This window comes from Bos mutus, chromosome 5 (assembly GCF_027580195.1).
Source record: "Bos mutus isolate GX-2022 chromosome 5, NWIPB_WYAK_1.1, whole genome shotgun sequence".
NCBI classification, from domain to species: domain Eukaryota; kingdom Metazoa; phylum Chordata; class Mammalia; order Artiodactyla; family Bovidae; genus Bos; species Bos mutus.
The window spans coordinates 76,273,705-76,287,023 of NC_091621.1; the positions used below are offsets into that span (position 1 = coordinate 76,273,705).

A 13,319-nucleotide genomic window follows, 5' to 3' on the forward strand; every position below is an offset into this window, starting at 1 on the left:
GTGCAGTCAGGTTTCTAAGAAAACAAACTGGGCTTGCATGGGATTTTTATGAGCTGGGCTCAAGAGTCACAAAACAGCAAGTCTAACATACTATGTTGGTCAAGGGACTTAAAAAGTTCCACTCAGTTTCAAAGGAAAGACACATACCACATCCCTAGAAAATAGAAGTCCAAACCTCAGAGTGGGCAGTTGATTTTAGGACTTCCCTGGTGGCTTAGATGGTAAAACATCTTCCTACGGTGTGGGAGACCTGGGTTCAACCCCTGGGTCAGGAATATCCTCTGGAGAAGGAAATGGCAACCCACTGCAGTATTCTTGCCTGTAAAATCCCATGGACAGAGGAGCCTGGTAGTATATAACCTGATATAACCAAGACATGATAGTAGTTGAGGGTAATATGAATGTTCATAAGAAGAAGGAACAAAGTCTCTGTTCTGAAAGAAATTCCCTGTTCTGAAAGAAAGTCCATCTGGAAGAAAAGTGAGTCATTCATTAACCACCTGAACAAAATCCTTCTTTTAAGGATATCTGCTTCCTTGCTTTCTGCATGTCTTCATAAAACCAGGAGGGAGATATGTGTTACTTAGATCCCATAAAAAATAAGTTGTAGTTGTATTTGTCTATGTTTCGGAGGCAGAGGAATGAATTTCCAGCCCCCATTATTTTGCTGACTCAAGTGAGCTGAGTCTGCAGACACTTGGACACAAAAATGTTGAGAACGTTTGTCATCGCTCTGATCACTGAGGAAGTGGCATCAGCTCTGGAGCCCAGAACCTGGGAAACACTCTCAGGCAAATGACTGAAAGCAGTGTAGGAGATATATAAATGCACACTTTGATAGACAACCCTGTGCCAGTCTTTCTCTCTGGGCTTTCTAAATTTTTAGAGTTATTATGACTAAAAAATCAAAGCTCAGCCCAACTAAATGAGGCATCCACAACTGTATCCAACACTACTATGCCTCCCCAGAGAAATTCATATCATTGTGCTCAAATGAGTACATGCATGACCTTCATTCCTGTAGTGTTTGTAATACAATCAAAAAATTAATTTATACAAACATCTTCATATGAAAGGGATAAGAATAAGACTAGAAACCTGTGTTAATTGCTGATATTAAAAACAAATGTAACTATATGGGAAAATAACTTTTTATCAACTCACCTATTAAGATCACAGGAAAAGTTCAGCAACTGAACAGAGGAACGCAAATAGCCAAAAGGTTTCAAAACACAATATCTTGTGGTGAGATTGTTAAAAATCAACACAGCTAGTGAAGGGTTAAAAGACCCTAATCAAATAGTCAAATAAAATTACCCCAAAATGCATAGAAATAAAAGTACATATCAAAGTTAAAAATAGGGAGGATTAATTTAACAGAAAATATCAACACATAAGATTCAGATAAACAATGGAGAGAAATGAGTGTCAGAATATGTTAGACATTATTCCCTGTGTTAAAAAATAAGCAGATACCCAGAGGGATGGTATGGGGAGGGAGGTGGGAGGGGGGTTCGGGATGGGGAACATGTGTACACCCGTGGTGGATGCATGTTGATGTATGGCAAAACCAATACAATATTGTAAAGTAATAATAATAATAATAAAATTTTTAAAAAAAATTTTTAAATGTGGAAAAAATAAATAAATAAACTAAATAGTGGTTCCAGCCAAAAAAAATAAATAAATAATAAGCGGATAAAACATTTTCTACCATGGGAAATGAAGATAAAGGCAATGAAGCTTTGAAGGGACTATCAGATTGCCTTTCTGGAGTGCGTAACTGTGGTCATGAAATTATCAGTAGACTACTGATTAAAAATATTTAACTAGGTTAAAAATATTTCCTAGGAATAAACAAACAGAATCTCATAATCATTCTAGAAAAGGGATGCTACATGGGACAAGTCATAGAGATAAAAGATAACATCACCTATTCAAAGAAATATGTATTCATTTCATTCTGTCCTGGAAACCTCATTCTGGATTCTGTGTCCATCTTTCATATGACTAAATATCATACTCTTAAGAATATTCATAAGAATAGAAAATCTTAGGTCAGCTTGTAGGAAAATACCAAAACATTCCTATTAGAGCCAGAGCGACTTGGATGATGAATGGTGGCCCGAGCAGGCCAGGGGTCAACATTTTGTCATATATGCTTGACCAAGTGTGAGTTTTCCACACAAAATTCAAAGATAAACAGAGATGACTTCTATCATCAAAATGTTTTGCTGTGTATCCTATTCACAGGTACACAAATACCATGAGAGATGGGATTTGGACCATAATGACCTGAGATATTGACCAAGTTCATTTGCAGGTACAGGATCACAGCCAACATACTTGCAAACACATGAAGAGCACATTAGAAGGACAGAGATACAGTCTCACCAAAAAGACTGAACATCAAATTATGACAGGCAATTCTAATATGGTCTAATAGGTACTGACTGCTTGGACATGCTCTTCAAAAAGATTTGCCCAAGTCACATGTAGTATCTTTTAGAACTGACACTCTACCCAAACTAAATGACACTCTAATAGCATTCTACCCACTCCATCCTCCTGGGATAAGATCCAACCATATTCGTATCAATTTGGTGACGAGGTTGGCCCACTATAGAACTCAAAGATACCATTGTTCTGGTCCCCTTTACAAAGAAAGCTGCCTGGTTCCTCCCAGCACAGAGCTGAGAGCAAATCCAGAGCTTCCTCCAAAATGCTGCTGATCCTGCTCTCAGTGGCCTTGCCGGCCCTGAGCTCAGCTCAAGACCCAGTTTCTGGTAAGAATAAAGGGGAAGGGTTCTGAGCCTCTGCCTGGGGCTTGGGAGATCACACTGCAGTAAGGAAGCTGGTAAAGAGGGGATGTAAATGAAAGGAAAGATGAGCTGCAGAATTCTCAAGACAAGGATAAGGCCCTTCACACCCTCATTGATGCTAAGGTCTCATATTTTACTTAAAGTGAAATTTGAGGTGTATACAGAACTCTGAGCAAAGAATGACAAAGCATATTGAGATTTTTAACAAAACTCTCTCTGGGTTATGAAGGATGCATTGCAAAATGGCAAGATTGGAACAGAGAAGTTCTTTCATGAAGATTTATGGTAACTGAAAGAGGCAGTGCATGAAGGTGGCCATGTGAGGGGATGCCAGATGGATGGAGGAGGTGAAGCCCACTCAGAGATATTTCAGAGATGGACACAAGGATAATATTTCTCTCTCTCTACATGGAGATAAAGAGATTCCAGGACCCAGGGGTCTCATTTGACTCACACTCGCATTTAATATATCTATGTGCTGTCCCCTGTCGGGTCAAGATTGTATTCACATGTTTATTCCTGGTTGCCCCAACTTGAGAAAACATGCTAATATAAGTAAAGTATTTCGTAAAGATAGAGGGCAGAAGGACATTAGAATATGACACTGAAATATCCCAGCACTTAAATTAGCATTAGGGTTCAACAGATCCTAGAGAGGACAAAAATGTCTTATGTCCTTGGAGTTTGTGATTGTCCTCAGCACAGGAACAATCCTGCACCCCTTCACATCCTCTTCCCTTTACAACAGCATTGCACACTGGGGTTGAAAAGTTCATTTAGGGGATATACAGATTGTGGTTGGAAGTGTCCCATTCCTGGTAGACTTGTTGTTAGCCTTAATGGATTCGAAACTTCCTTGACACTTCAACTTCTGCTTGTTTCCTAGACAGAAACAGTGAAGAATTTCTCAGACGGTTAGTTAAGGCTCAACTAACCGTCCATCATCTTTCTTTCCTATCTTTAGCAACTTCTCACTTCTCTGATTTTTTTCATCATCATTCTCTTATAAAGAATTAATTAGTGTTAAAACCCCTAAAGATATAGACAGTCCTTTGGAAACCATGATTCTGGGGACCATGAACAGGACCCTAACTTGAAAAACAAAAATGTCTACTGTGGATAACCAGAGAGTATGCTGCCTATTCCCTTGGGCCAGAAATGATTGCTGAAAGAGGACAGCATAGGGAAGTAATCTTAAGTCTGACATCTGCTTACCAAGAACTAAACCCTCAGCTATTTCCATTTCCCCAGTTATTCCTCTCTCTAAATATGTGGTTTAGGAAAAATGCAAAGAAACTAGATCAGGTTCCATTTTCTCTGTTTTTCACTGTTCAATATGTCCCCCATACCTTATTAAATTTTGTAAAAGTTATTTAGTGACCACATTGGGGCCATCACTTTGTCTCTCTCTCAACTACCAGGGCTCCATTTAGTCTTAGAGCCAGAGAGTTCCACATATGCATTCAGCCAGCCAGACTCAGAGTCACAATTGACAGGTTATTTCAGAGACGCAAACCATAACTGGCAACGTAACTGACATGCAAAATCCCTTTGCTTATCTTCTGTCCTTGGAGACATCCCCTGGTGATGCTAAGATATCCAGCATCTTCATTTTTTTTTTCCAAACTGAAGACACTCTTTTTCTCAAGAGCAAAGAACTAAGACTCAACATCACTAGTATATGGGTGAACAGAAGAACCACACAAGGAAGGAGGGAGTAGGAAGGAACTTGGTAGTTAAGAGACAGGTTCTGGAGGAAAGGAGTCTGATAAGGTCACGAGAGATCAAAATGAGAGGGGAGCCTTCCATCACCTACTGCCTCTCTTCTTGTACCATATACTGCAGATGCAAACAACTCAAACTCAGTTGAGGACTTTCAAAGACCACCCCTACAAGGTGATGAAGCTGAGCAAGAAACATCCCTAGAAGATGGTAAACATCACCACAGACTACCACCAAAGGATGGCAAACCTCATCACAGACCACCCGCACAAGGTGATGAAGCTGAGCAAGAACCACCCACACAAGGTGATGACGATGAGCAAGGAACACCCCCAGAACATGGTAAACATCACCACAGACCACCACCAAAGGATGGAAAACCTCATCACAGACCACCCCCAAAAGATGGTAAACCTCATCACAGACCACCCCCACAAGGTGATGAACTCAGCCAGGACAACCCCCACAAGATGGTGAGCCTGAACAGGTACCATCCTCACAAAATGGTGAGCGTCAGCAGGGAAGACTCCCAGGTAGAGGTCTTCATAATCGTAGTTCTCCCCCACCTCCTCCTGAGAGGAATCACGGACCACCCCCACAGGACGGTCAACGTCGACAGGGACCACCCCACCAAGAGGTCCTCATAATCATCATTTTCCCCTGCCTCTCCTGGAAAGAATCAGGGACCATGCCCACAAGAAGATCAACCTCAACAGGGAACACCCCCAGAAGATGGTGAACAGCAACAGGGACCATCTTCACAAGAAAATCAACCTCAAGAGGAAACACTGCCAGAAGATGGTGAACAGCAACAGGGACCATCTTCACAAGAAGATCAACCTCAACAGGAACCATCCTCACAAGATGGTAAACCACAGCAGGAACCCCACCCCCCCCCACATAAGATGGTGATCAACAACAGGGATCCACCTCACAAGATGGGGAACAACAGCAGGGACCATCCCCTCCAAGAAGGTCAACCTCAGCAGAGACCACCTCCACCAAGAGGTCCTCCTAATGGTTGTTCTCCTCCACCTCCTCCTGGGAGGAGTCAGATACCTCCACCCCCAGGGCATGGACCACAAAGACCTCCCCAAGGCTCACCACCCCAGTAATCTGGAATTCAGTGACAGGTATGACTCAAGCTCATTCTCCATCAATAATGAGCTCTATATGTCTCAAACTTTGTGAGTCACTGAATCACCTGGAAACATGTTGAAATTTCACGGTCCTGAATCCTAGTTCTAAAGATTCCTATTCAGATATATGCAAGAGGGCAGCAAGAGCTTTTACTTTTAATGAGCTCTCCAAGGTGATTCTGATTGTGAGAAACATGGACCATAAATTGTCTTTTCCAGGATGATCACCTGCCCTAAATGGGCTGATAATGAGGAAGTAGAGCCACATTCTTTCCTCTCCTCCTCCTCAGGCAAAATGACTACCCTTTTCAAGTTTCCACCCGACCAGGCCTCTCAGGTCCAGTGTCCCTGTAAATGATACTTTAACTTCATGCTGCTAAATTTATCTAGCTAAAATATTTCCTTTTAAATATCAAAATTTCCTTTAGTGTATGCTCAAGGTAAAAAAAAAAAAAATGACTGAACAGCAAAACGTGAGGCTAATTCTTAAAGACATCCTACCATCCTACCTCCCCACTTTCTTCTCTAAAAGCCACAAGTATCCCTTTTCAACATGCTTTTGGAAACATTGATGCCTACATAAACATAGGGAATGTTTTTTCACCCACAAATTATATTATACTTTACATGAAGATCCATAGACTGCTCATTTCAAATAACATCTTGTAAAACTTTCATAAAGCTATAAGAATGTTTGATCCTCGTCTTGTTTTCTTTTTAATTTGTACTCTACCATTCTCTGACTAGTGTCCTGATTTCTTTAACCAACTGTTTATCAATGGACATTTAGGCTGGTTTCAGTTTTTCACTAGTGAAAAATTGGTTGCAGTAACCATCTTTGTAAATATATATTTAAACAGTTTACATAGCAACTAAGAGATAATCAACCTAAGAATAATTTTTTTAACCTTTCAAGCAACATTTTAAAGTCCATTATTTGTTAGGTATATGAAAAGAGTAGACCAAAGAGATTTGGAAGGAAACAGGAGAGGGCAGAAGAAGAGAGGGGGAAATGTGGACTCTAAGCTACTTCCTTTCACTGCTTTCTGCAAGGATTATAAGCCACCTCTGCACCTTCTACCGCACAACGGCACTCATCTCACGTGCTAGTAAAGTAATGCTCAAAATTCTCCAAGGCAGGCTTCAGTAATACATGAACCATGAACTTCCAGATGTTCAAGCTGGTTTTAGAAAATGCAGAGGAACTAGAGATCAAATTGCCAACATCCACTTGGATCATGGAAAAAGTAAAAGAGCTCCAGAAAAACATATATTTCTGCTTTATTGACTATGCCAAAGCCTTTGACTGTGTGGATCACAATAAACTATGGAAAATTCTGAAAGAGATGGGAATACCAGACCACCTGATCTGCCTCTTGAGAAACCTATATGCAGGTCAGGAAGCAACAGTTAGAACTCTACATGGAACAACAGACTGGTTCCAAATAGGAAAAGGAGTACGTCAAGGCTGTATATTGTCACCCTGCTTATTTAACTTATATGCAGAGTATATCATGAGAAATGCTGGGCTGGAAGAAGCACAAGCTGGAATCAAGATTGCTGGGAGAAATATCAATAACCTCAGATATGCAGATGACACCACCCTTATGGCGTGAAGGGTGAAGTGAAGAGGAATTAAAAAGCCTCTTGATGAAAGGGAAAGAGGAGAGTGAAAAGGTTGGCTTGAAGCTCAACATTCAGAAAACGAAGATCATGGCATCTGGTCCCATCACTTCATGGGAAATAGATGGGGAAACAGTGGAAAGAGTGTCAGACTTTGTGTTTTTGGGCTCCAAAATCACTGCAGATGGTGATTGCAGCCATGAAATTAAAAGATGCTTAGTCCTTGGAAGGAAAGTTATGACCAACCCAGATAGCATATTGAAAAGCAGAGTTGATGTATGGCAAAACCAATACAATATTGTAAAGTAATTAGCCTCTAATTAAAATAAATAAATTTAAATTTAAAGAAAAAAAAAGAAAAGCAGAGATATTACTTTGCCAACAAAGGTCCGTCTAGTCAGGGCTATGGTTTTTCCAGTAGTCGTGTATGGATGTGAGAGTTGGACTATAAAGAAAGCTGAGCACCTAATAATTGATGCTTTTGAACTGTGGTGTTGGAGAAGACTCTTGAGAGTCCCTTGCAAGGAGATCCAACCAGTCCATCCTAAAGGAGATCAGCCCTGAATGTTCATTGGAAGGACTGATGCTGAAGCTGAAACTCCAATACTTTGGCCACCTCATGTGAAGAGTTGACTCATTGGAAAAGACTCTGATGCTGGGAGGGATTGGGGGGCAGGAGGAGAAGGGGACGACAAAGGATGAGATGGCTGAATAGCATCACTGACTCGATGGACATGAGTCTGAGTGAACTCTGGGAGTTGGTGATGGACAGGGAGGCCTGGCATGCTGTGATTCATGGGGTCGCAAAGAGTCGGACATGACTGAGCGACTGAACTGAACTGAACTGAATTGTGCACCTTCTATGAGCTTCTTTTATCTTTTATTTTTTTCTTCAGAGCATGAGTATGAAGATACCAGTCCTTCAGAAAGCCATGACGTTGAAAGAAGTCAGTCTGTATTCAATTTACCAATAAAATAATCAGCATCCAATTTCTATTGAACATGTTGAAAAGGGATACTTGTGGCTTTTATGCATGTCAATTACTATTGACATGAGATAATGTCATGTCTCACTCTGGGTGTTCATGAATCTGAAATTTGAGGGCCATGAACCCAGCATAGAAACATTCAGGACTCCTTCTCATTGATGCTTCCATCAGGCTTCCTCCTGGACCACTTTCCTGGGAAACATTTTCTCCTTGTTATTTGCTTGGGGGCAGAAAGATATCTCTTTTTTTTCTCCCTGCTATTGCATCCCCTCTACGCCTCTCGCCCAATTTCAGAAGCCAGCTTCATGTTCCTCTCCTTCCCTGATTTCTACCACACTAATACAATGTTTTTATTACTTTCACCCCTTTCACCAAGATTCTAATAATTTTAGGGAAATAAAGAAAGTATTGCAAATGTCAAGAAGTGGCACAATCTGAGGGAATCTTTATAACTTCCAAAATAACTGACACTGGTTTCTAGCAAAATAAATGTTCTGGGTCCCTGCTCCTTTGAGCCCACTATGCCCCATTCATCCTTTTTAAAATAATTTCTCAGTTTTCTTCCTCCCTTAATGCCACACCTTTGTTAACAAAATCTGAGTTAATTTCATAAAGGAGGTGGCATGCTATCTTCTAATTGGAGTCCTTCAGACATGAGTTTAATCTTATCTCTTGTGTTGGCTCTAGACTTTTAGTAAGTTGCTGCTGCTGCTAAGTCGCTTCAGTCGTGTCTGACTCTGTGCGACCCCACAGATGGCAGCCCACCAGGCTCCGCCGTCCCTGGGATTCTCCAGGCAAGAACACTGGAGTGGGTTGCCATTTCCTTCTCCAAGGCATGAAAGTGAAAAGTGAAAGTGAAATTGCTCGGCAAGTGTCCGACGCTTCGTGACCCCATGGACTACAGCCTACCAGGCTCCTCCATCCATGGGATTTTCTAGGCAAGAGTACTGGAGTGGGTTTCTAGTAAGCTAGTTTAACTCAAAGCCCTAGTTTCCTCATCTGTATAATGAGGATAATATTAATACCTACCCTAGCGCATAAAGAGTAATGATTGTCATGCATAAAAACCTAGCAGAGATTGCCTTCACCACTTCCCAATAGTTATTATAGAGAACAGTATGCATTAAATTGCAAGAAATTAAGTATTCCCCAAATAAAACTGTTCAGAATGCTTTGTCAAAATATCAAATTACAACATTCTCTGACAATGCAGCTTCCAAATTTTAAAAAGAAATGAAAAATTCACTGTCTATTTTTTGGTGGCACTTTCTGATGTCTTTTCATTTGGAGGATACTGTTTCTGATACTGATTTTTGTCATGGTAACTTGATAATTTCCACTCAGTTCCATTTTTTGCAAAGCTGGGAAAAGTTCTTTGGTTAAAAGACACTTTTAACAATGGGATAACAAAATCATTATTTCAGAATAAACCTAAAGGACTTCCCTGGCAGCACAGTAGTTAAGACTCTTGTCCTTCCAATGCAGGGGATGTGAGTTCCATCCCTGGTCTCGGAACTAAGATCCCACATGCCTAATGGTGCTGACAAAGGAAAACAAACAAACAAATGAAAAATTTAACAACAAAAACACCTGACATTGTGTTTGTTGACTTGAAATGAAAAACAGAAAGTTTGGATTCCATCAAGGGCTCCCCATACCTTGAACTCACATTGAATTAATGAAAACCTCTCCAGGGATATCTCTAGCATGAAAAGGAGCCCATTCTTGAACATCTCTGGTGAAGACGGACAAACCTTATCCACTGGAAAGAGGGAATCTGAGGAACATTCCTTCAGAGCCAGATTCATCCTGACTCCAGGTCTACTCACTATATTTCTGTTACTGAATACTGAGTATGATTGTATTTTCTTACCTACCAGCACACATTGTTCACTCACACTGAACCAGCAGTTACCTGAAACAGATTTTGCTAAAATTTCATGAGTTACTGATGTTTAAATCTAATAGATAACTTCATATACAGTGGATTGCAGCTTTGAACTGAGAGTATTTCCAATCCTGATTTTGGTATCAACTAAAAGTAATAGAACATTTAGCTTCCTGTCTGCACAATGGTAACTATATTCTCTGTTTTTTCTCAAAATAGACATGCATTTAATTTATTTGGCAAGTGTTTTTTATATCTAATTAAAAAAAATACATTTGGCAGTGAAAATGAGAGAATTCCAGCTATTTGAGCTATTTCAAATCCTAAAAGATGATGCTGTTACAGTGCTACACTAAGTATGTTAGCAAATTTGGAAAACTCAGCAATGGCCACAGGACTGGAAAAGGTCAGTTTTCATTCCAATCCCAAAGAAGGGCAATAACAAAGAATGTTCAAATTGTTGTGCAGTTGCACTCATTTCACATGCTAGCAAGGTTATGCTCAACATCCCTCAAGCTTGACTTCAGCAGTACGTGAACTGAGAACTTCCAGATTTACAAGCTGGGTTTCAACAAGGCAGAGGAACCAGAGATCAAATTGCCAACATTCGTTGGATCATGGAGAAAGTGAGTTCCAGAAAAACAACCAGTTCTGTTTCATTGACTGCACTAAAGACTTTGACTCTGGGCGCCACAATAAACTGTAGGGAATTCTTAAAGAGATGGGAGTACCAGACCACCTTACCTGTCTCCTGAGAAACCTGTATGCAGGTCAAGAAGCAACAGTTAGAATAAGACATGGGACAATGGACTGGTTCAAAATAGAGAAAGGATCATGACAAAGCTGTATAATGTCACCCTGCTCATTTAATTTCTATGCGAATATACATTATGGGGAATGGCTAGGCTGGATGTAGGACAAGCTGAAATCAATATTGCCAGGAGAAATATCAACAACCTCAGATATGCAGATGGTACCACTCTAATGGCAGAAAGTGAGAGGAACTATAAAGCGCCTCTTTGTGTGGGTCAAAGAAGAGAGTGAAAAGGCTGGCTTGAAACTTAGCATTAAAAAACACTGAGATCATGGCATCACATCCATCAGTTCATGGCATCCCATGCCATCAGTTCATGGCAAATAGAAGGGCGAAAAGTGGAAGCAGTGACTAATTTTATTTTCTTGGCCTCCAAAATCACTGTGGACAGTGACTGCAGCCATGAAATTAAAAGACGCTTGCTCTTTGGAAGGAAAGCTATGACAAACTTAGGCAGCATATTAAAAAGGAGAGACATCACCTGCCGACAAACACTTATTGAAATGCCCACAATATTCCAGGTACTGAGAATACAATCAAAGTCAGGACAGATGCAACCACTCATGCACTTGAAAATTTCAGAGATGTTCTTTATCCTTCAGTAAGTAACCAGGACTTTTCCTCTCCTTTATGTTTCCCTACCTCTCCCACTTGATCCTTGGAAGGAAAGCTATGACAAACCTAGACTGCATATTCAAAAGCAGAGACATCACTTTGCCGACAAAGGTCCGTATAGTCAAAGCTATGGATTTTCCAGTAGTCATGTATGGATGTGAGAGTTAGACCATAAAGAAGGCTGAGTGCCAGAGAACTGATGCTTTCAAACTGTGGTGCTGGAGAAGACTCTTGAGAGTCCCTTGGACTACAAGAAGATCAAACCAGTCAATCCTAAAAGAAATCAACCCTGAATGTCATTGGAAGGACTGATGCTAAAGCTCCAGTACTTTGGCCACCTGATGCAAAGAGCAGACTTATTGCAAAAGACCCTGATACTGAGAAAGAGTGAAGGCAAAAGGAGAAGGGAGTGGCAGAGGATGAGATAATTAGATAGCATCAGCAACTCAATGGACATGGATTTGAGCAAACTCCGGGAGATAGTGGAAGACAGAGGAGGCTGACATGCTGCATTCCAGGGGTCTCACAGAATCAGTCACAACTTTGGAACTGAACAACAACAACCCTGAACTGACTAAAAGCAAATACAGTTAGAACAAGAGAAATTAAGTTGAACTAGAGAAAAAGAAAGTGAGAGTTTCACAGGCTTGGGCTCATGGTCTTTGAGTTTCACACCCACCACAAAAAAAAAAAAAAAAAAATTAGCAGCAGCAGATGACAGAAATATAGAAGGGGCTAAGGGGCCACAGAGCATTAAAGGCCAGAAGGAGGAACATTTAAATTAAGACTGGAAGGATGGACAGAATTTTAACAACAAAACCCATGGAAAGAATTTCCTTGCAGAGAAGACACCATATATAAAGGACTTTGTGGGGGATAAAGCATGGAGCTCTGGAAAAATAGAAAGTGTTTCAAATTGGGTAGAACATGGGAGAAATGTGGGAGGGATTGAGATATAATTCCAATATGTATTAAGCTGAAGTTATATAACCAAAAGCCTTTAGAACTAACTTCTATTTACCAGGAAACTCAGGGGATAGAGTAAGAAGTCAAATGATACAGCCACTGTATCAGAATGGTGGACAGTCCTAAGAACATATGACCCACTTACATCTATAAGTTAACATCATTGAGAAAAAGAAGAGAGGATGTCCTTCTCTAAATTAAGAAATAAAACAACTGAATGTGGGAATGAACTAGATTTTAATGAGCCAGAAGCTTATGTAATTTGAATTGCTCCCTTTAAGGAAAATGGTACAAAATTCATGCGCTTCTCCCAGGGCCTTAGAAGGAGCCTGTGCAACTGGGGAATCCCAAAACTTAAGGTGCATTAGCTTTGTAGAAAATGCAAATCTGACCAAATTTAACAGGTAAATCTTTTTTGGACCATCATTTAAATAAACTAGCATTTGTTGGACAAAATGTACAAAGACTTTTGATACAGGCAGGAAATTTTGAGTATAGATTAGGTTTAGCTAGAAAACAAATTTTGGTGAAATTTTAAGAAAAATCTAAAATCTTTCTGTACATTAATATAGAACTGGAGTTTCTAGATTTGTTTACTAAAGAGAACAAGCAGTTTTCCTATAATTTTAGCAGTTCTCAGGACAGTTAAGTGGTAGACTTGAAACCATAGACTTTTGTTGTAGGAAACTGTATTTATTACATTATTATAGTAGAAAACAGGGGGTTTGCTCTTAAAATTAT

General features: G+C 40.2%; 1 protein-coding gene across 1 annotated transcript; it reads left to right on the top strand.

Annotated features, from left to right (window-relative positions):
- The first annotated feature begins 2,722 nt into the window (after nucleotides 1–2,722).
- Nucleotides 2,723–5,659, top strand: LOC138987886 (basic salivary proline-rich protein 3-like). The gene is made up of 3 exons (XM_070370137.1): nucleotides 2,723–2,786; nucleotides 4,668–5,077; nucleotides 5,222–5,659. Exons 1-3 carry the CDS (start codon nucleotides 2,723–2,725, stop codon nucleotides 5,657–5,659), a joined length of 912 nt encoding a protein of 303 aa, XP_070226238.1.
- The last annotated feature ends 7,660 nt before the right edge of the window (nucleotides 5,660–13,319 follow it).

What these genes read in the sequence shown, in the direction of transcription:
- LOC138987886 (XM_070370137.1), top strand. Translation starts at nt 2,723, where the DNA reads ATGCTGCTGATCCTGCTCTCAGTGGCCTTGCCGGCCCTGAGCTCAGCT. An exon ending in AGCTCAAGACCCAGTTTCTG is followed by an intron (nt 2,787 to 4,667) that starts GTAAGAATAAAG and finishes CATATACTGCAG; the next exon opens with ATGCAAACAACTCAAACTCA. An exon ending in TCAGCAGGGAAGACTCCCAG is followed by an intron (nt 5,078 to 5,221) that starts GTAGAGGTCTTC and finishes TCTCCTGGAAAG; the next exon opens with AATCAGGGACCATGCCCACA.